This window comes from Thermobia domestica, chromosome 9, assembly GCF_964235325.1.
Source record: "Thermobia domestica chromosome 9, izTheDome1.hap1.1, whole genome shotgun sequence".
Classification (NCBI taxonomy): Eukaryota; Metazoa; Arthropoda; class Insecta; order Zygentoma; family Lepismatidae; genus Thermobia; species Thermobia domestica.
Window position 1 is genome coordinate 115346218 of NC_137462.1, and position 22766 is coordinate 115368983.

Here is a 22766-nt window from a genome sequence, read left to right on the forward strand (position 1 = left end):
ACACATATTTGCACGCTCCAACAAGTTGTCAAACGACTTCTCCATGTCCTTTATTGGAATGGTCTTTAGGACGGCGGTTGTCGCCTTCTCAATGGCATCAATCGATGCGTGCCACTTTCCTTTCATCGCCAAATGCAGTTTCGGGAACAGATAGAAATCGCACGGAGCGAGATCTGGTGAATAGGGCGGATGATGCAACCGAATAATGTGATGGTGCATTATCGCCCAAAAGAGTCCAACTGCCGATTTCGCGATATTCGGGCCGAATACGACGAATTCTTGCCAGCAAACGCTTCATGACGCCCAAGTAAAACTCTCCAGTGACTGTCTGGCCGGGCTGAACAAATTCTTTGTGGATAATTCCTTTTGAATCGTAAAAACAAATCAGCATCACCTTAACTTTTGACTTCACCAAGCGACTTTTTTTGGGTGTTCCTTTATCCGGCGCTCTCCATTCAGCACTTTGCCGCTTTGTTTCGGGCTCATATTCAAAACACCACGTCTCGTCACCAGTTACAATCGATTTCAAGAAGTTTCGATCCTGCCGAGCACTTTTAACGATGTCTTTGCAATGCGCAATTCGATCAACTTTTTGGTCTTCGGTGAGTTTGTGTGGTACCTGCCGCAATTAACCTTCTTAAGGCCCAAAACTTCGGTCAAAATGCGGTATGCGGTTGTTTGAGGAATGCCTAATTCCATTTCAATAACTTTCACCGACGATTTTTTGTTATGTTTGATGAATTCACGCACTTTTTCGATGTTTTCTTCCGATAATCCGGTTCTGGGACGGCCTGATCTTTCGTCATCATCCAGCGTCTCTCTACCCGATTTGAATCGCCTGAACCACTCGTAAACTTGCGTACGGGATAGACACTCATCACCATATGCATTTTGTAGCATTTGGTGCGTTTCACTAAAAGTTTTACCCAGTTTAACACAAAACTCAATTGCAGCTCGTTGTTTGAAACTCATTTTCCGACCGATGTACACAACACATTGACAGTTGAAACGCAATAACTTTGTTGCCGTGCATCCAAATGTCATGACATTTATACAAGTTGTCAATGAGGGACTACGCCATCTACCGGTAAAATATTACAACAGATGGCACTAGTGGTACTATTTGTTTTCAAAAGTTCGGTTTCTTTTGGAATGGAGGGTGTATGTTTATTTACTCCCAGTGTATTATTTTTCTTGCGTTAACAAACTTATTTAGACATTGAGATCAACTTGAGCACCACACTCGAGAACAATAGAACATGTTAGAAATGCCGGGAATAATGCAAATAGAATTTCAGAGTTATTAAAGGTTTTTATTAGAAGGGCTTGAGAATTATAGTTGACTATAATAATCAAATAGTGTAAAATATCTGGAAATCGTATTACATTTTGTAAAAGGAACTGAAACTTAATTTCGACAAACTTTATTAAGAAACTACCAAATAAGAAATCACGAAATAATTTTACTAAAAGTCAGTATTCGTTTCCAAATATGTAAAATGTGAGATATGCAATTTCTTTAGTACAGTACTATTGTTAAAAGTTGTGAACTTGGAATACCATTAGGATGAAATTATTTTAAATGTCAGGCGACAAAGATTTTAACCCTTTGGAGTACCTTTGCATCAGCGTGATACGATGGTGGTAGTTCCCTACACGAAGGCTTATGATACATGCACCAAAACCTGTATTTTTTGGTTCCACCTGTTCTTGGAAGAACCACTGAATATAATGTAATGGGTTTCGCCGTGGTACAAATACTGGAAGGCGCGTTCGATTCCCGGCGAGCTCATGTGGTTTGGATTCCACGTTAATCAATAGGTCTACGTCTTATATAGCCTCGTTGCTGAACGAGATGTTAAACTCAACTCAACAACAACAACAAGCACTGGAAGGGCGGACAACAGAAGGAAGGAGGGGATTTCTGGTACTTCACTCTTCTTACTTCATTGTTGTTTTGTGACGTCATAACCTTTATAGTGAAACGTAGGTACCTTCGTGCGTGTTTGTAAGATTGCATGATGAATTGTCCGATATGAAAATGAATACGTGGCTACTCCCAATCCTTTCCTTAGTCTTCCCTTCCTCTTGTATTGATTAACAATAGAAACTCATTCACCATGTTTTTTACTTCATGTTTTCTGGAAAATGTACTGAAATATATCACAAGCCTTTACGTAGCCCGGGTATACAGACTGGGGACTGTGACGTCACAGTAAAGGGCAAACGAGCATATTGTTTTCATGTGACTCAAATGATTGTTTTGTGACGTTGTTACCATCGGTCAGATATCATAAGTAGGATGCGTATTTGTCGGAGATTATATTGCATTTCGAAACACATAAAAATGTACATTGCTTCCTCTTCCCCTTTCCCCCCTCTCCTCCCTTTCTTCATTTGCATGTATTTTTCAGAGAAATTTCCTGAATTTCACAAAATTTTCCTTTCCTTGTACGTTATGGCGACATAGGTATGACGCATTGAAAAATAACTTTTATTGTGAGGAGAATACGTACTAATCATGAAATTTGGATGGATAGCATCTTATTCAGAATTTTTTGTTTTATATCATATTTTTTCCCCGATGTATATACGATATTTTGTATATTCAAATAGGATTGGGAAATAGTTTTCCCACGTCAGTATTTGGAATATTAGCATGGAATTTGGGACAAACATTACAATACCCGAACATATTTTTCAGGATACATTAAGGTTGCATAGTCACATCCTAATCCATTCTAGGGACGCCAAACTTGCAAAAAGGGATTTTTTTTCAGAGAAATTCTATGAATTTTGCAAAATTTTTCTTTCTTCGTACGTCATGTTGTATTTGAAAGCCTTCTTTATCCTGAAAAAAATGACATATCAGTCATCAATACGAATGGATACTGACTTATCAATCATCATCGAATGAATGCTGTTAAAGCAGTAGCTATTTAAAAGAAGATCTCAAAAATTACTCGAAAACCCCGTACTCCAAAGGGTTAAACTGCATTATAAAAATGTTGGAATGCATATAAATGAATTTGAGTGTATACGAATAATAATAATAATAATAATAATAATGTTTAAAAAGGTTTATTGGCCACAAAAACAAGTGGCCACAGTTTGCTAAGATGAATATAGTACAAGTAAAATAAACAGTACAAGTACAAGTAGAATAAACACAATTAAATAGTCAAACACAATGTATGATTTTAAAACACATTTTTCTGACCAGAACAAAATGAATTATTAAATAATTCATTTTGTTCTGGTCAGAAAAATGTGTTTTAAAATGTTATTGTGATTATCCGGAACCATGTAGTATATTTACAATGTATGATGTATAAGCATGCAATAATCACAGAAACATAATTCAGAAAAGCAGTAAAAAAACTATGTTAAAAAAATGCTGAAAGTATTAATGTAGGATTATTATTATTATTATTTGAAATCTGAACCCATTCGTGCGTGTGTGTACGTTTCCTCAGCGCTCGAGCCACCCATGCGCTGTGCAGTTCAGTTCGTTGTCGGCAACAGTTGTAATATCATGGTATGTGATTTTCGCTGCCAATTATTCTCTTGTGCGTGTATTGTGGTATTTTGTTTTTATGTAATAATAAATTAGCGTATTACTCATGGGTTCTAAAATGTTTATTTTTATTCAATTATTATTATTATTATTATTATTATTATTATTATTATTATTAGTAGTAGTAGTAGTAGTAGTAGTAGTAGTAGTAGTAGTAGTAGTAGTAGTAGTAGTAATAATAATAATAATAATAATAATAATAATAATAATAATAGTATTAGTATCATTATTTGTTAGCATTTTACCCGAAAATACAATGTATTTATTGTTAAAATCTTTGGAAAATTGTAGTTTGTGAGACTCAGAGACGAATTAATCAAATTCCCATTATTTTAAAGAGAAAAAATTTTCTTAGAATTCTGACGAGGTTCTGAAACGGATTAAGTTAGGATTGCAAGGTATTACAGTATTATCATTATATTATCGATGAAATTTATTTCTAGTTTTTTTAGTTGGCTTTTCATATTTTTTAGGTTCAAAGCAGCCAACAAATTGCAAAGGAAGAGTTGCAGGAAAAATTGAAGAAGCATGTTAATTGCCAAATGCTTATGCTTGGGGTAAGTTGTGAATTTAGCGGATAGTTTACAGGTATAAGAGAGACATAAAATGTAGCATTTAACTAGTAACGCAAATAACACTCAATTAAAACATACAGAAGAAAATTATTAGATTCGTGTTGCGATTTCGAATACTTCTTTTATTACTTGTGTTCTTTCATATTCTATCTTATCGCATGTGTACTTATGAACATTGTACAGTTCAGTGAGAAGTTGTTCTGAATATTTCGTGTTGATCTCAGGTCATGCAAGCTTATAGTTAAATAAATAAATAAATAAATAAATGAAGTTCATATCTTTCTCGGGGTACTCTGTTTCTTTCTACTCTCCTCATTCCGCTAATTCTGTTATCTTGTTAATTTCCATTTATTACCCGTCTTCTTTAGCGTACATGGTATAACAGGTCATTAAACAAAAGTTTTCATTTTATTTCATTAAGGCAGTCCGCAGACATCTGGAAAGCTGATATTCGCTTCATAATGTTGCACAGTAAGAAATATTAAAAATCTTCGCCAGAAGCTGTATGCTAATGTAAAATATTTATACCGTCTCTCGTTGGCATCCCCGAAATTCACTTACCTCACTGCTCTAATGGCTGGCGCGTACTTTTCTTGCGGAGGTTTTAGGTTCGATTCCTCGTGGGAGAGCATCTGAACGTATGTAGCCTCTGCTGAACAAGGATATAAATACAAATCAACCAATCAATTCCCGAACTTCACCCGATATGAGTAAAAGGAAAATTAAAAACAGAATTATGGTTAAATCAGAACTAAGGTAAAACGTTATGACAGTATTTTACTAAATTCGAAAAGTTATCCTATTTACACTTTCTATCTAAGTTTGAAGGTTTTGATAGATAACTAGAGTAATATCGTAAAGTATTATAAAAGATGAATTATTAAAATCTTAAGGTTATGATGCTTTACTTGTACAACATCTAGTTACAGCTAATGGTTGAAAAGGTTTGTAATCTGCAGTCATTTTCAACATATAAAAATAAAGACAAACAACTATTTTTCTTCCACATTCTTCAATTTGCGTATTACAAAGTTCCAGAATAGTTTGTAGTCTTGGGATAATGAAAGATCAGTAGTTGCTATATATTCTCTGTATTTCTGTCTTTAAATTGGATAAAGTTGTTGTTTTAAGGGTTCCAAATAATCTAATGAAGGTATTTGTTTCTATTTTCGATTGGCTCGTGTATTGCTTTTTAAAAGGCTGAATGTTTTGTAGTCATACTATTCTGGATACACTTTAGTTCGTTTCGATTTAGAGCAACAACATTTTTCGATATAAGCTTCAAGAAGATCGCAAAAGAGAAATGCTTTTTCATTAATAGTTAATGGGATTTCTGAATGATTCCAGAAAATTCAGTATTATCCATTCCAGCTATAAAGTTCAGTTTGAATCGTAAGTTGATGAAAATTATCCGTTAAGTGGTACTAGAAATCGAGAGAGTTATGATTGGAAGAGACAGTAGAGTTAAAGAGTTGAATGCTAAATTATGAGTAAACGCCATTTCTGAGAATTAAATCGAGTTTTTCAAGTAGGAAAGGGGCTAATCTGGAACAAATCTAATTCTTGAAGAAGGTGGGAAGATATTGGCTGTAGAATTCTTGTTAAAACCAAAATCTTATGAAAATGTTAAGTTTAAAATTTATTTTGGGCACGTTGCCTGTAGGCGTGTATATTTATTTATTTATTTATTTATTTATTTATTTATTCTCTATTATTCACTACGTTTCATGCGGCACAAGGCCAATTGGCTGAAACTGATCAACATAAAAAAGGTAAAAATCATAGAAAGAAAAATAAACCAAAAATAATAAAAAATAACTAACCAAATAAATGCAAAAATAGAAGGTTCACCTCTCAATATACAATATTCTCTTCACTTGAGTTCTGAAGTTTCGTTCAAAAGTAAAAGCTTAGGATCTGTTGAAACAATATTGTAATCTTTCGCTAGTCTGTAAAACAAGGAGCGCTTGACAATCGAGAGCCTAGGTGTCTCGTAAGCTAGCAAATGAAGAGAGCGAGTTCGCCGCGGAGGAACCCGAAAGTTAATCTGTGGTAGTAAGAACTCATAATCAATTTTAACATTAATAATTTTATATAGTTAAAGCAAATCAGCAGCGCAGCGTCGTTTGTCAGAGGTACATAGTTTCATTAAAGACATTAATTCCTGTCTCAAGTGATTACGTAACTCAAGAGTTCTAATTCTAATTATGACAAGAAGGTAGTTTAGAATAGAGTCAATGCGAGATAGATTAGTAGTTACTGCCATATTCCATACAGGTAAACAATATTCAGTGATCGGGGAGATGAAAGCCTTCTAAAACATCATAAGGGCAGGGAGACCTTGTATTTCAGGAAATCTAAGAAGTAGATCAAATAGTTTCAAGCTCTGGATGAGGTCGATTTGATGTGGTTTGGAAAGGAGAGTTTTTCATCAAAGATAACACCTAGATCTTTTCGAAACGAAACACATTTGATGGGTACGTTGTTGGGATGAAGAGACGGACGGACATCCAAAATGCACTTTTTCGATCATAAAAATGTTAAAGATAGAGCACAGAATTTAATCAGTCATCTAAGTAACAATACAATTACAAAGCTTCTCTTTTCGGATTTTAGAAACACCATATCTTCTGACCGTGAAGGTAACGCATACCAATTAAAAACACAAAATAACGCCTAATAATATTTAAATCAATGCTTACCTCTTCACACACGCAGATAGTGTTTCTTTCTAGTTGAACATCATTTACTTAAACAAATACCAACACTGAAAGAAATGTAAGGAATTTTCTTTTTCTTTTTTATATATTATATTGGAAACAGCTAGCTAAGATAGCTAGCATGTTTTGTTACATATTATACAACCGCATGTGCACATGTTACGTAATTAGTATGACTTCATAACCATACACGTTAACTAGTAATATAGTGTACGAAGATATGAAAGTCTGTGACTCATGATGACCACCATCAACATGACAGTTAAGAGATTACATACCAGAAGAAGAGTTCCACGTGGCGAAGATTTGCATCAGGCAAATAGCGAGCACTGTTTTTTCCTTACTGGATGAACATTATATTCTAGTAATTGTATTTGAACGGCCTGAAGCTAAAGTAAATTTTTTAGAATTTTATATTTCGTGACCTATTTATGTGTTATTAAATATTTTTACTATCTGCACAGCCAAAGGAGTGATTTAACAGAACATAACTGTTACAACAAGTATTCACAACTTTATTAGAATGCAGCATACACATGAGTGAAAACGGGAGAGTGCGATATTTCACTGCGAGAACTGAAATTGTCAGTCACATTCATTGGGAATGCGTGTATGAAAAAAAATGTATATTATCTATTGAATTTAATCAAATAAATTTATTTAAACATATATTGTATTGAATATTAATATTTTTTTCCTTTTATTTTTTTTTCTTAAATAGTACATACAAAACGATAAATGCGCTGCGTTCTTCCTTCAGGATGGCGAAGACGTGTACAAATTACATTCACAGAAGGAAACGTTAGGTGGTGATGATGTGCAGGTAAATTCTTCTCTTTTCGATGCTGTAGGTGTTTATATATTAAATGACATTAAGCGTACAGATACAAACAACTGCAATCTTAATTGAAACTGATAAATAAATAATACCTAGAAGCTTGTACGATATAACATTATAGATCAGGGCATTGTGTAAAGGTAGTTTCTTTCGTGGCTATATGGCTAACGTACGGACCTTTTGCGCAGGACACTCAGTTTCGATTTCTGATAGGAGCTCTTGTGGTTCGGATCCTACGTTTCTGTAGGTCCACCTCTCATATAGTCGCAATGCTGAAAGGCACGCTAAAGTCCAAATCAACCACTCCGGCGAAGCATGGGCAAGGGAGATCGGTCGAATCACTCTCTGCAAGCTGTCCAGAGATCAGCGAGAGTGCATGTACATTGATATTGAAGACGTCTTTTCTACTGGCCAAAACTTCATAAATCCATTGAACTGGCGTCACTGTTTTTCACACGTATGTCTTGAAATGGAATGACACGAATTTCAAATTCCTGTTCCATTTCCTTATAAAAATGTTGCGATATTCTGGCAGTATGACTTGAAACCTTGCTAGTATGCATCCTCATGTGGTTGTCGTTCGCACCGTAGAATTGTGGAATATCGATTCGAATAGGTGTCATAATGGATTCCTGGACATATCTTGCGTTCACTTTTACTTTTCTGAAAACCGTGCATGTCAACAACTTCCCTTCGTAATTGAATCCCGTAATAATTATAACCCCACGTAGGAAACTTTCCCAACAGTAACGAGTAAAGTTACTGCCATCCTTGGCATCGCTGTTACGATATGTTGATGCCTGAATGTGACCACCAGCAGTAAAATAAATGTTTATTTCATCCATTGTGACGAATGTCTGCTGTTTGGACTCCAATCCACAAATTGAGAAAAATGAAACAATTCACAAACATTATAAAAATAAAAAATAAAATAAATAAAACAATAAATAAATAAAATAAAATAAAAATAAAAAAACGCATAAATAAAACAAAAATAAACACAGCAGAAACGGGAAGAGAAAAATGACAATACGACTGAAGTCTTCAATAATACCTTTTCATACAAAAATCTTGGAAGATCATATAAACTAACAGCACTGAAGGATCCCTTCAATTTTCAGATCTCAACTCTTGATTTGTTCCTAGGGGGCCACGGTGTCTTAGTAGTAGAGTGCTTACCTCTACTGTGTGGGGTCCATGGTTCGATCCCCAACCAAATAGGTTTGTAGATAACAACATTGTGTCCGTGGGTTTTCTCGGATACTCCCGTTTTTTCCCCACATTATCATTCCACCAATTCTTATATCATCATTCACTTGCCTCAATCATCCGTCTCCCTTAGCCTAAAGTGCATAATTGTTGGACATTAAACGGAAAATTTCATTTCATTTTCTAATTGGTTCTGAAAAGTGCTTTTCAATTTTTTTTCAAAATTCGCTCAACCGATGTGTTTCAATCTTGGATGTATGTATAGGTGTATACGAAGGTTTTTTCTGATAAAATTAAAAGCTTTCCCACCATTACCCCTCTCAAAAACGCCTAGTCAATATTTTGAGCCTCCCCGTACTTATTAGGGTCTTCAAGCAAAATTGTGGGAAAAAAATGTAGTTATTACTTCAACGCAAGGATAACGTAAAATTTTTCCAAAAGTTTACCTTGAGTGTACCATGGTCAAAATGGGCCAGAACCAACTAGATCTCACGTATATGGGAACAATTAAAAAATAACGGCTATTGATGTAACGGATTCGATATTTTTCATATTTGCAACTTGAATAAAATAAAAATCCACCCGAAAGGCGCCATACTCATTGAGGCCTCATTTGGTGGCCTATGGTGCCCCACCTCCATTTTGGGCCAAAGTGAAACTTGATATTCATCAATTTATACCTCTGTCTCCGTAAACACGAAACAATGAGTCATGAATATTGTATGTATTTGGACTTTCACCTTTGCACAGTATTTACAACGAACATTGTTTTCGTCACCATTAATACGTACCTGCTACCATTTCCGTGGTCCGTACACGTTTTAGGATAAAATCACATATAATTAGTCAAGTTTGTGATCACATGTTTGCTTAAGAATTAGTGATAAATGAAGTAATGTAATGAAACTACTGTTGGGTGCTGGAGGTTATGCTCACCCCAGACCCCTTGCAACGAAAAAATCTTCGAATCTTGAATATACCTACATTAAAGCAATACCGCAGGTATCAGTGGGTGTGAGAATAAGTACAATCAATATATTACGAAAACACAGTAATATTTGACGTTGTAGAGTGTTCGTATGATCAGTAAGGAGGATATCATCTGAATCCCAGAAGACCAACACTATCACCTTGTTGTAAGAACTTTTCGTCATCGGAACGGCGACATTGTATCGACTACTTTTGTGTCTCTGGAATAGTAGGGAATCCAGGTTTTATCTGGTCACCCCACGACGCAAGCAGAATTCAAAAGAAAATGTTCGTTGTTGTATCCAGTCCATTCCGTTTCTCAAATGCTTATTAACTGTTTGGTGAAACAGGTTTCTCATTCCCTATCCTGATGAACAGTGTGAAACTAGTTCAGCTAATATGGAAATGATCTCTGGAATTCTCTTTAGATCAGTTGTTAAACTTTCAGTATCAAATTATTCATGGCATCCATATTTCCGCCGGTCATTGCAATTCACAGCCGTCCAGCGCGTACCTCATTCTCTTGATATGCTGCCTCTTTAGCAGTCTACTCCGTGATTGTACGTATGAAGAACATGGTTCATTCGTATTTTGGCGTGATTTATCGTTTATTTCTTTTGCTGTCTTATTCTTGCAAATACTTTGTAATGAATGTTTTCTCCTGCCAGCTATACTCCAGCTGAATTCAGTGACCCTGCGTAGCAATGTCGCTAACGCTCTTGCCTTTGATGCGAGCAGTCCTGGGTTCGAATTCCGGTGAGGACACTCGATCGTAAACGTGTAAAAGCTTTTTTAGGCCAACCATCCTGAAGAAGATTATCTGGGGGATTTATCTGGGTTACCCCCATTCACACCAGGCCAATGCCGGGATTATACCTAACGGCTTGGTTCCAGGCCGCTTTTTTTCTTCCCCATTCCTTTCTTGCTCCCCAATTCCCCTTGTTTTGTGATCGCCGAGGGACGTCATCCCTCATACGTGACAGGCTAACATGGCCATAGATGCCGAAAGCCCAGAAATCTAAATCCTAATCCTAATTGAACTGAATTCGAGCTGCTAACATAATTCATTCACCTTCAATAATAAGAAGACTAATCACATACATTCGCCAAATGTCACACAAATGTATGTCATAAGAGTAATTTTATTAGTGTCTACATATATATTTTCATTTCTTCTCCTGTGTGGCCTCCTCTCATGTTAAGCTTAAGATCTATAAGTTAATTATGTGCACTGAAACTATAATGTTATATTTATAGACAAGGATAAAGATACTTCAATTTTTAAAAAAAAATTGTTTATTTTTTCCTGTTTTGTATCTACTATTTTGAAGTACATATGTGGTACAGTACAATACTTGTCTTAAGCTACTTTTAGCACTTTAAACAATAATGTGAAATTGTGGACAGATCGTTTAGGGGTAGAGCCTTTGTAGGCCATGAAATAGACAATATGGTTTATATATACCTCCAGAATACACTTATGGACACTTAAGCTCCAGTATACGTGTGATTCGTCGTGGAATGGACGCAGATAAGTCATTACTGTTTTCCAGATGAATATTGCACAATTTCTAATGCAGTACACAAGTCAGTTCCATCAGAGAAAATGGTAGAATATATCATTAAGTCAGATGTTCATACTGTTGAAGTTTAAAGATTCGGTGGGAACTATTTTAGTTCACCCCAATGATCATGAAACCATGTGAATGCTTTCAATGGATCCAGCAATTTGAAGTGGGCGCATTGTCATCCTGAAAAATAGCGTCATTGTCCGAGAACATCTGGACAATACGATGCACACGGTCGACTAAAAATGTTCAGATAACTGGCAGTAATGCATTCTGTGAGCATAATTATAGAACTCACGAAATACCAGGAAATTGTGATCCACAGTATCACAGAGCTGCCACCGTGTTTGTGTTATAGGGGGGACAGTTAGAAACATAAATTTATTTGGGCGTTCGCTGTACATAAGTCTTCTTTACTTATTCTCGACATTTTCTTCGCGGTTAAGAACTTCCAACCCATTGGGAATGTTCAGATTATGCAACTCGCGGTAGACTGATTGTCTCAAATAAGTTGTTCTAGGTTCTGATTGAGTTTCGAAGTCATTTTTGCTGTATTCACTGTTTTGTGATAATCTTTTTCAATTCTCGACGATACTTGTCACGAGGCTTTTCTTCTATTTACCAGTACTCTTCGCCGATGTTGTTTCGTCGTGAGTTCTGGAGGACGTGACCACCTTAAACATGTTTCTCATGACACGCATTATTCTTAATTTTTTAATGTTCTCTAGTTTGTAATGTTATTTTACAATTATGACGTGTTTAAACAGCTTTTCTCGATTTGTCACAAATTTTAAAATGTGGATTTAACGGGTTTTGCTATTCGCTTACTCATATATTCGTATATGACTATTTGATATTTATTCTTCCGTGTTGATACAAGATTTCGGTTTAACCCTTTTAGGATTTCCACTTTTTGGGGTAAATTTTATACTTTCACTTAAGCAGCTACCGCTTCCTTATTGCTTATCGTACGATCACCTTTAAACTGCTTTAATCATGAAATTCAATGAATGTGGAAAAGTTCCTCATGACTATTTTGGAGAATGCTTGAGACCTCCCCAATTTTGGTAACCGGTTTTGATCTTACCTTGACCCAAGCTTTCAGGAAATATATACATCACCCCCACTTTGTGAGTTCAGGTTCAAGTACATCCCGTGTTAGTTAAAGCTTCTGTAGGAACTAACTTTTCAACTAATTGCATCGAAAGTCTTTTCCCAGTACTTTCAGTTGGTTGCGGGTTTGAATTTTGTTTGAGAGATTGCGTATTAATGATTCTTTTCATTTTTTGTTTGTTTTCTGGTTCTGCTTATTTTTTTATTTTCTCTTCTTTTTTTTTTCTTTTCGTCGTCATTTCGTTGGGTTTGTTGTTGGTGGTTTTACATCACACACTGACCACTTTAGATACACTTGCGCAAACCACAATTTGACCTCTTTGAGACTTAGAGTGGGGGACTATTATTTTGCATCACAACCTCTGGTCGCTACAACACGTTGATGTGTTCTGCCCTGCCTGAGGTACTATAGACAGTCACTGAACACACCACTAATAATAGGCGAGTGCTGCATATACTCAGTGTGGCTATCTCCACACAGGTTATATATTGCAAACTATAGGTATTTCCATTATTTTGATAACAATTTGATATTTCGATATATGTTTCTGAATTGTCCTATTTCTTTCCGTTATATTCATTCCACTATATCTTTTACATCATTATTCACTTCTTTTCCAGTTTGTTTTATTTATTTCTGCAAATATAAATGTTGTATATTTAACATTATTTCAATAATGTTTTATTATCGTTTATTACAGGTAATGTATATTGAACCTGTGTTTTCTGCAGTGCCCAGAATATATTCTAATTTTGTGAATGGTTTGAAACAAGTCATCATGAGAAGATATAGCGTTGGTATACTCAATTTAGACTCATTTCATCTGGATAAAGGTACGTCAAATATAAGTATGTGATACTACAAATCTTCCTCCAATTTGTCTTTTTTAAGGTGATCATGAAATCAATAACATTAGCTCCATTTATTAAGATTACGCTAGTGGACTTCGTAAAATGGTAAGATTAGTATGTGTGTACGTTATTTCACACGATAACTCTTGATGAAAGCGAATTTTTGAATTTTGTTTTCCACCATACCTAGTTCAATCATCTCTACCGGGTTCGTTAGTGGACTCTGTCCGTTGACATCTTCACGGTAACGGTGATTTAACAGTGACTTTCCATATCCCATTCATTGATAAATTTTCGCGTGATCCTCTTTACTGTCTTGAGCAAAGTTTATATATCAACATGTAAATAAACACACGAATCGTTAAAATAAAAAAAAAAAGGATGCATCAAGTGATTGGTGATGCTCCAATGGCCTAACAAATAGAGGGAAGAGTAAATTTCACCGTATTTGTCTTCTACAGAGACATAGAATAGTCTGTTTTGAGTCAAGTGGTACAGAATTGTTGTAAGTTAAAACATGCAAAAACTCTCCTTTTTTCATAAATAGCTTCCGTTTTATTGGGAAAACTTGTCGAAAATGTAGATTTTTCTACTTATGATTTTTTAGAAAATCAATTACCGTTTGTTTTTCTGTAATATATTCAATAACTAAGGAAGTTCCTTTATAACATACAACACTTGTGAGTTTTATGTTCGATCCAGGGTTATCTTTGGCTCTCCAACTGACATTGTATTGTTTGCCTTAAAGTGTAAGTTATGTAAACCAACTTCTCACTTGTTTCGGTTTCAGTTCCAGAAAGTTGTAAATTTTGCATTAAAAAAAATAATAAAATAAAAAATAAAAAAAAATTAAAAAAATAAAAAAAAATAGTAAAGCTACATTTTTGTTTGGGCATACAATTACGCGTACAAGACGTTCTTAGTTCGGGAAATATCTTTCTAAGGACTTCAAATACTTTGCTAGAGAATCGTATCGTAAGTTCTGTTTCAAAATTAAAGAAATAATCTGCCATTTGTCATATGTTGTAAGCCTAGTATGGTACGTTGACAATATGAAGGGTATTTTTAAAGTATGGACTGTTCTGCAGTATCTTTATACAACAGAAGCGTTATTTTTCACATAAGCAGTGACTACCAATATTTGTATACACAAACAGACGGTATTTGTACCCACATTAGCAATGAGTGTGTTCCGTGTTGACAGATGGAAAGTTTTAAACAGATTAAACTTCCTGCCAATGAGAAATGAGGTTAGTTATCTGTTTTTTTCACAAGAAATATGAAAACGGCAGAGACTTATCGCCAGATTTGTACAGCATATTGTCTCATGCCATGAGTGATGGAGAAGTTTGTAAGTTGGTGAGATTGTTCATGGAAGGCCGGGAGAATGTGCTCGATAAACCATGTTCAGGCTGACTCTGTAATCGACGACGGCCATGATGTGTGGGAAAATAGATGGTTCACAATTTCCACAATAGGAATGCATTTCCATAAGTGTAACTATCAGTCTTTACACAGTTGAATTAGGAATTCGTTTTCTTTCTTTCTTTTTTTTTTTCTTTCTTTCTTGGTTCCCAATGAACTTACCGAGAAACTCAAAATGAAGAAAAAGAACCAGATACCATGAGAAGGATGAACTGCTGAGCTGCATTGTCGCGCATGATCTTTGATTCCAAGCAGCAATAGCTGAAATGGCGGCACACTTTATTCGACGGAAAGGAAGGAGTTCAAACACATTTTAACTTAAAAGATTAAAGCATATGCACGGTTTTACTGTTGACTTCGTTCCGCAAGGATTAATATTGGATGCTGCTTCCTATTGTAAAACCTTTGCAGAAACTCCACCACATATTCCAGAATGAACACCGTGACGTGCAGTTGGTAGGAGTACTGTTTCTTTGCGACAACGCGAAGATTCATACTGGTGCTCAGATGCAAGCTGTCATCATATTTCTTGGTGGCAGCGATTAGGTCACTTGATACAGCATAGGCGTGACGCCAACAGACTACCGATCTTCCTTCATCTCAAGACATTCCTCGCCGGCAAACATTTCAGCACGAAGAAGTGGAAACAGCGTCCAGGAATGGTTCTCTCAGGTGGTTGCCTTCTATGTAAAAAGTGTACACAAACTTATCTCACAGTATGACAAATATTTACGTGCTATGTGTAAAAGTAACTGTAAGTATGTAGTATTTGAGAATAAGAAAGGAGCTCGAAATGTTTAGTAATTCTTATTTAATGCAAAACTACTTCATTTTACAACTAGCCCGTTTTCCTAATCTTGAGTCTGCCTTTCTACAAGACATACAGCCAGAATCTTCATAAATGTTGTGAATGTTTTGCTTCCAAACGGTGTCATTTCTAAGAATGGGGATATCCTTTTTGCTGCCCCTAACTTACCCTCTCCACTTACCTGAAGACAAAAGTATTTGAGACTAATCCACCAAGGACTATTCCAGTACTCAGAGCAAATTCAAGACGGAGCTGCTGCAATTTGTTTGCAGATGTTTCGAGGTGTAGTGATTAGTTTCAGATCCCTACTTGAAGAATGTCTGCGTTCAAATGAAGCCCATCTCAAGGACAGTATTTTTAAAAAGTAAGTTGTTCAGTGGACATAAAACAAAATGACTTTTAGTTTTCCTTTCTTACCAATAAATCAAGAAACAAGTATTGTATCAAATATTTTTAGGTGTTTAAAATCCTGCCGTTTCGTTGCCTCACTATATATCTAATTTATTAAATTTGTCAGAGGAAATTTCAGCAAATTTTGTTTGTTACAGAATGGCTCACAATTTGTAATAATTCAGCGTCCAGAGACCATTGGAAGATTACTTATATTAAAATTTGTGGTGCAGAAAGCCAGAAATAACGATCATAGAAGTCAACATCAAGCTAGCACATCAAATAGCTGTTCAAATTTTTTCATGAACTGTATTCTTGTATAATCCTAAACCAAATGGTGTATCGTAAAGCAATTACATCTAAAGAGCACGATAATCTAAATGCCTTGGTGAAATGATGTTATGAGAGGGATTTTCAAACCATGGTTAATGCCTTGCAAACGAGAAAGTGTAAGAAAATTTCACTTTTCTTTTCTACTCGTTAAATAAGATTGAATACCACCAAGAGAGTCTGAAGTTTTCGATTCATTATGTAACAAATGTACCATTTCTTCCCTTTCTTCTGGCCTCCGAAGTTTGTTTTTCGTATAAATTTCAACTTTCTGAGTTCGAATCTGAAGTCAAATTTGTTCCGTCACTCTCAGTTTTACTGAAACACAAATCCTGAAATGTGGCTGGCAACGTGATTTATGCAAATTCTTTATAGCTTAGTTAAATTCTACTTCTTTTATATGGTTTGCATAAAATCAAAACAGAAAACGACCAAACATTTACAAATTTAAGATTACGTAAGATTTTCATTAAGTATTTACATCATATACAGAGAAATCAAGTAATTGTTGCTGTGAAATGCTACGGAAAATCAGGAAACCTTTATACATGTCTCGTCATCAACGTTTACTTGTGTCCATTTTGTAAAATGCGATACAATGAAACTAACTAACAAAATTTGTACCTAATTGAAAGCTTTTGATGTTGATGTCCTTTTACCGCGGTATCTTTTTTCCAATGTAGATATTTATTGATGAAAGCGATCACAATGTTCATCGCTGATTCATACAGAGTATATGTTAAAAAATTCAACGGGACTGCGAAGAAACTGAATTTTTAAAGACATCTTGCACCCTATCTGTCTGTAACCTTGTATCAAACTCTGAAGTTATTATTTGTGATTGAGGACTTTATTGTTTCCCAGAAGTTCCTTGCGACTAGCTTAAAATAGTGCTAAACTAACTCCTCCTCTTACTGGAAAGACTCAAATTTGCTGTAATCTTCATAAGACTTCCTACTTGAGGACCGATGAAAACTTTTTTCGTTTAATTTTGTAACACTGATTTTTAAAACTGTTTGTTTCAGGCGTTTGAATATGTCTTTCTTCTTGTCCAGTGCCTTCACAAAGCTCTTCGTAGGTCCAAGTTTTATATAAAGTAGTGGTAGAATTTATTTTGTGCTTCAGTTTTAAGTTCTTCAGCTACATTTTTTTTTCTATGAGATGGTTTTGTTTTCACCAAGGCCAATCCTTTACAATATAGGGACTGTTTCTGTCGCAGTTATTCCACTCACACAGGAACCAGCAGAAATTTGTCTACTCAGTTTGCAAGCCAATGAGAAGACCTTGAAGTCAGCACATATTTTCCAGTTGTGTTTCTTGTAGTTAATATATTGAAGAAGAATTTCATTATTGAATGGTCTCTTTCGTGTCAGTCGTAACGAAAGGGATTGAAGGCAGTATATTTTGTATGTAAAGAACTGCTTTCAGTCGATGCAAAGACACCAGTCATCTGATATATATTTATGTCCAAATACTGCCATCAGACCAGCAATATCATTACAGAACTAAAAGTTATCAGCATTTGAGAAAAGGGGTGTAATTTCTTTTTACTGTTTCTGATATGTGTAGATCTTTACATTTTTTTCCCCAATAGGCGCCATTCTTCAATCTCGAAGCCAGAATTTGTTTTTCTTTTTAATACCTCCAAGTATGTATTAGGTGATCTAATTCACTCAGACTTATTAAATGCGATTCTTCCGAGCAGGAGGGATTATAGTCGATATATCGTACACTATTTGAAACAGTTTGCATTCTTTCGAATTCATTGTCATCTTTTTCTTCAATTTCACTTATATTTGGCTTTTGTACTATAGCTTTTGGCATTGCTTTTCTTCTGCTTTATGGTCATGCTTTAAGTGAGACAGCAAGTCAAGCGAATATGTGCGGTGCCCATGGGTAGTTTTGATCGCCAGTCTCACACCCGAAATAAAGTTGACACACCCTGGGACTAACAATGAGAGTTACAGATCACATGTCACAGAGTTTACATGTCATTAAAATGTTGCATAACAGCAACTGATTTTAAGGAATGTCACTGTTTCTGCATGAGTTTTGCACTGCACAGGTACACTGTTTCTACTTACTTAACATGATAAAATAGTTTCAACATACCACGTCAACACTATAACACTATTCTTCTGATAGCATATAGGAATAACGTTGCACGACCATATAGAGAATATAATTGTTTTTAGAGTACTTTTGCAGTCCAAAGGAATGCTGTTTACGCAGTTCAAACAATTCTTTTAATGCACCCGTAACACTGGAAGCAATATGTCTTGCAAGACACTGGTGCTCCCTATGGTAAACTTTAACCAGTGTTACCAACCTATAAAACTAATAACTTTATGAATACCGTATTTTCCTTATTAGTTTCAGGATAAAATGGGTCATTTCTGAGAAACTTTGGGTGAAAATGTGGGCTACTTTTATTTCCGAGAGGTGACTCCTTACCACAAACACAACACGAAATCCAAGAAACACGAAAGTCTTCGTTACAGAGTAGAAGACCGGCTGTACCTTGACCACAGGACAGGACAGCCGAGCCGAGGTACAGTACTATGAGCAATGCAACAGAATCTCGTATCGCATATTCACTCATTCATATGGTAGGCCTCTCCAATGTTATAACTGAGACACTTGGTCAATGCACTCATGTCTTTCTCCCTGCATCCTCTTCTGTCTTCCTGTGCCTTGGATCGTCTGTCTTACCTCTTCAAGATGTGGCCGGCCTTATGTTCATATTCCTATTCAGTTGCATTTATGAAAAATAATGCAAATATCTTAACAACTATGTAGTTTTAAGTTCAAAGTTTACAATAAGTTCTATTTAGAAGAACATTTAAGGTCACAATCAAAATGGAAATTAAAAACACGTTTGATTTTTAGGACCTTACGGTACTTCCAATCCATCACTTATTTCGGGAGAGATCTAGGGTTGATCAGTCAACTATACAGCGTTGGTATTTTGTTTTTTCTTATGTGAAATGTTCTTTATTTTCTACGTTTACATTATAACATTTCTTTTTTTCTTCTTTCTTTCAGCTTTTCAGTCTGCTTCTCAACTGTACCTAATATCAGAAGAACCTGTGTTCGAACTTGTTGATAAAATAGTCTGCAAAGAAATTCATTATGTTAAAGTGCTGTCGTTGAAGGGAAATCGTATCGAAAGCTTAGCTTTTCTTAAAAAGACTGCTTTGAATTCTCCACTCCGAAAAATTGAAGAGTTAAATCTTTCCATGAATAGAGTAAGTATTTTCAGTGAGTGCAAATGGCTTGAGTTCATATTAGATTCCTCAGATTAAACTTCTAAGTATCATGTGAATTTAGTCCGCACCTGAATGTACTTTATTTGTGTATTTGTCTAAACTTACTATTACGTCTATGAGACTAATATTATTATAAACATAAAAAAATATAGTATTAGCGTCACGATTAAAGTCAAATCTTCGTATATTTAATATGCATTATAAATTACGTTAGTGATTAAATCTGTAAGTCTTTGCAAAGAGTTAAGTAATAAATTTCAAATTGCTTAAGAAAAATTGAAATTAAGGGGAAAAAACAACAGGGATAGTAAGGATATTTTTGAAAATGGAAAAAAGTTTATTGTTTAATATTATAAATTTGCCTTGTTAGTTGACTAGTATTTGTATTTTTCTGGAATAGAACGAAGTATCGCACTGTAAACAATTGTACGGACCGAAGTTGGGTGCTAGCACTCATCAGCAGACCCGTCCTCATGATGCAACTGCAGTGGTACCAGAGGGCGGGGGAAGTGTGGGGTGAGGCTTAGCAACTTCATGCCTTTCAGTTATCGAGAGGCAACCAGTTTCGAAACATAGACGTAATATTCTTGTAATGATCTTGTTTTATAGTTGAATTGTAGTATGTTGTAATTAGACACTTAAGTTTTATTTTCCACCAACTCCTATTCGGATTACCACAGTTTATGAAATTTAAATTCAGTTATGCTGGGGGAAAAAGTTCTTCAAAGTAAGTTGAACAGGAAATACTATTGTGAAGAGAAAAAGTTTGTATTAACAAAATTTTCGTCGTTATTTAGAAGAACGAGAGTACGTATTCTAGTGAAAATTTGTTGATGTAGCTTTCTTTAACGTAAAATTGTCGCGAGGTCAGAATTTGATATTTCTGTTATTCGTATTAATTAATATTCATTCATCAGGAAATAACAGACATAGGTCCAATAACAGTTTCCTGGACAGTAAAAAATTGCACTAAAACAATAATGCAAGCAATACAAATTATTGGATTAAATTGAGATTTTACAATTCCACACATAGAATTTGTGATTCTTATTAACAAATACTAAAGAATTTAAAAGAAATTGTGATAGTAAATTTAGTTAAATTCAATCAGTAAATATTTGCAGTGGGTTTGTGGTGAATTGTTTTGTGCCAAAAACGAGTTGTATTTAATATTCAATCTCATAAGTATAGGAGCTTTCCTTAGATTATTTCAAGTAAGTGATTATTTGATACCTTAACCTAGCGAAAATCTTTACAGAATCTGCTAAATTAAGTGAATATTATATCGTTAGTTTAGTGATAGCTATAGAGAGAAGAAAAAATATAATTGAGTCATCAGTAGTTTTGAAAATATCATGAGTCAGAAAAATGGCGAGTTTGCTTTAATCCAGCTTTTTATATAGCTATCTTGGAACACACAAGTTGTTCCTTTCATACAATACCAAAAAACACACTACTTTTTCCGGGGTCGATCATTTTATGTCTGTCAGGATTTTCAAAAAAATTAAACTTTTTTTTTTCGACGTTTTCGTAACTTTACTTTCCTGACCTATGACCTTTTCAAAACTACTTATTATTCAATTATTTGTTCATTTAAGGAAGCAGCTTTGGCAACTCGTTTCGATGGCCTGTTTTTGCGCACTTTTTTCCTGTTAATCTGTCCGTAACTTTTTTCAGGTCATTCTTGAACATGTTTTATGTAATCGTTTAGTCAGTTCATATTTATTTTGAAAAACGCAGTGGTGTGAATGATTCACAGATTGAGTTGTCTGACGCTTAATGTAATGCAATAATTTATAGAACAACCAGAGAATATCTTTCGTATCTCTAATAGAAAATTCAGTTACCATGTCGAGTGTTTTCCTAGAAAAGATTTTAGTTTGGGAGTGTGTCTTTTATCTTCTATACGGGATGTGTAAGGTAATTGAATGTGGTACCAAATTGGAACCACCAACCAACGGCCTGCGAATGTTAGTGGATATAACCATTCGAGAAGAATATCCTGGTTGCTTCTTTCTTAATGCCAAACCTATTGTTTCAAAATTCTCAATCCAGATCTTTATTGCGTAAACTGACGAAACCTTATCATGACGCCGAAGTTGAAAGTGACGTCGGAAGTCTCGTCTTGCAGCTTTTAAGCAATCGTTATTTTCGTAAAATGGTTTTACTGCAAGGCACATTATTCACTAGATCATTTATCTATGTCTACCAAATGAAATTATTGTGGAATAAAATAGCATCGTTACAATCTTGGTACCGTTAAAAAATAAATAAAATAAAAAAAATACGTTACATCGCGCAGTCCTACATAAATTTTGTTAATACATTTTGTTGTTGATATTCTGTTTTTTATACTATTTCATTTGTTACCTGTTACTTTTATATGTCTGGGTGTAAGATGGCCAACGTATTGTATCAGATACTACATAATTAAATAAATATCCTTAACCAATTTCAACACAAGCAGTGATAATGCTCGGGAACCTATAAAGAAAGTATACAACATATTGCGTCAAAATCAAATAATTTTTCACAAAAATTGCAGCGGAAACTTCCAATTTAGGGTGATTTTATCCCTTTATTCTTGACGATTTTTCATCTCAAACAAGAGACTTATTTCTTCTTCAACACGAGAGAAAACATATATAAATACAAAAATTCATTAAAATGAAACAAATTTTACGAAAATTATCATGGTATAGATAGACACACAAGTGCATTAAAAGTCAAACGATAAAAACGCGCATTCGCGTACGCAAATCGGTTTATCGATCATATTATTAGTTTACAGAACTAATTCAGTTTGACATTTATTACTTCATCATTTGTTTGTTTCCAAAATGAATTTTATAAATCTTTGTGATGATTTTTGAACTGGGAAATGTTGCAAACCCTTTCTGAAATTTTAGAATAAATTATAGTAATATTTTCGTTCGAACTTTCTTTCTTTGTCAGCATTAGAGTGCAATTAGTGTGAAAATGAACATCTATTAGTATCTAACGCTTTTGAAAATCTCAGTTTATCCAAATAGTAACATATGATGTTATTTTGCAGAGTAAATATTGGCACATTTGTCAACTTGAACAATATAGTTGTATTATCGGGGCTTTGTAATTTACATA

The 22766-nt window shown here is 34.8% G+C and overlaps 1 protein-coding gene across 6 annotated transcripts in view; it reads left to right on the plus strand.

Moving 5' to 3' along the window:
• The window catches only part of LOC145694950 (uncharacterized), a 210265-nt gene that overhangs the window by 46063 nt on the left and 141436 nt on the right, over positions 1–22766 (plus strand). For all 6 annotated transcript variants that reach the window (XM_081771747.1, XM_081771752.1, XM_081771751.1 and 3 more), the window contains 4 exons: positions 4051–4134; positions 7594–7695; positions 13271–13403; positions 19420–19622. In XM_081771747.1, the coding sequence (XP_081627873.1) occupies positions 4051–4134; positions 7594–7695; positions 13271–13403; positions 19420–19622 (522 nt within the window). The remainder of the gene's footprint in view (positions 1–4050; positions 4135–7593; positions 7696–13270; positions 13404–19419; positions 19623–22766) is intronic.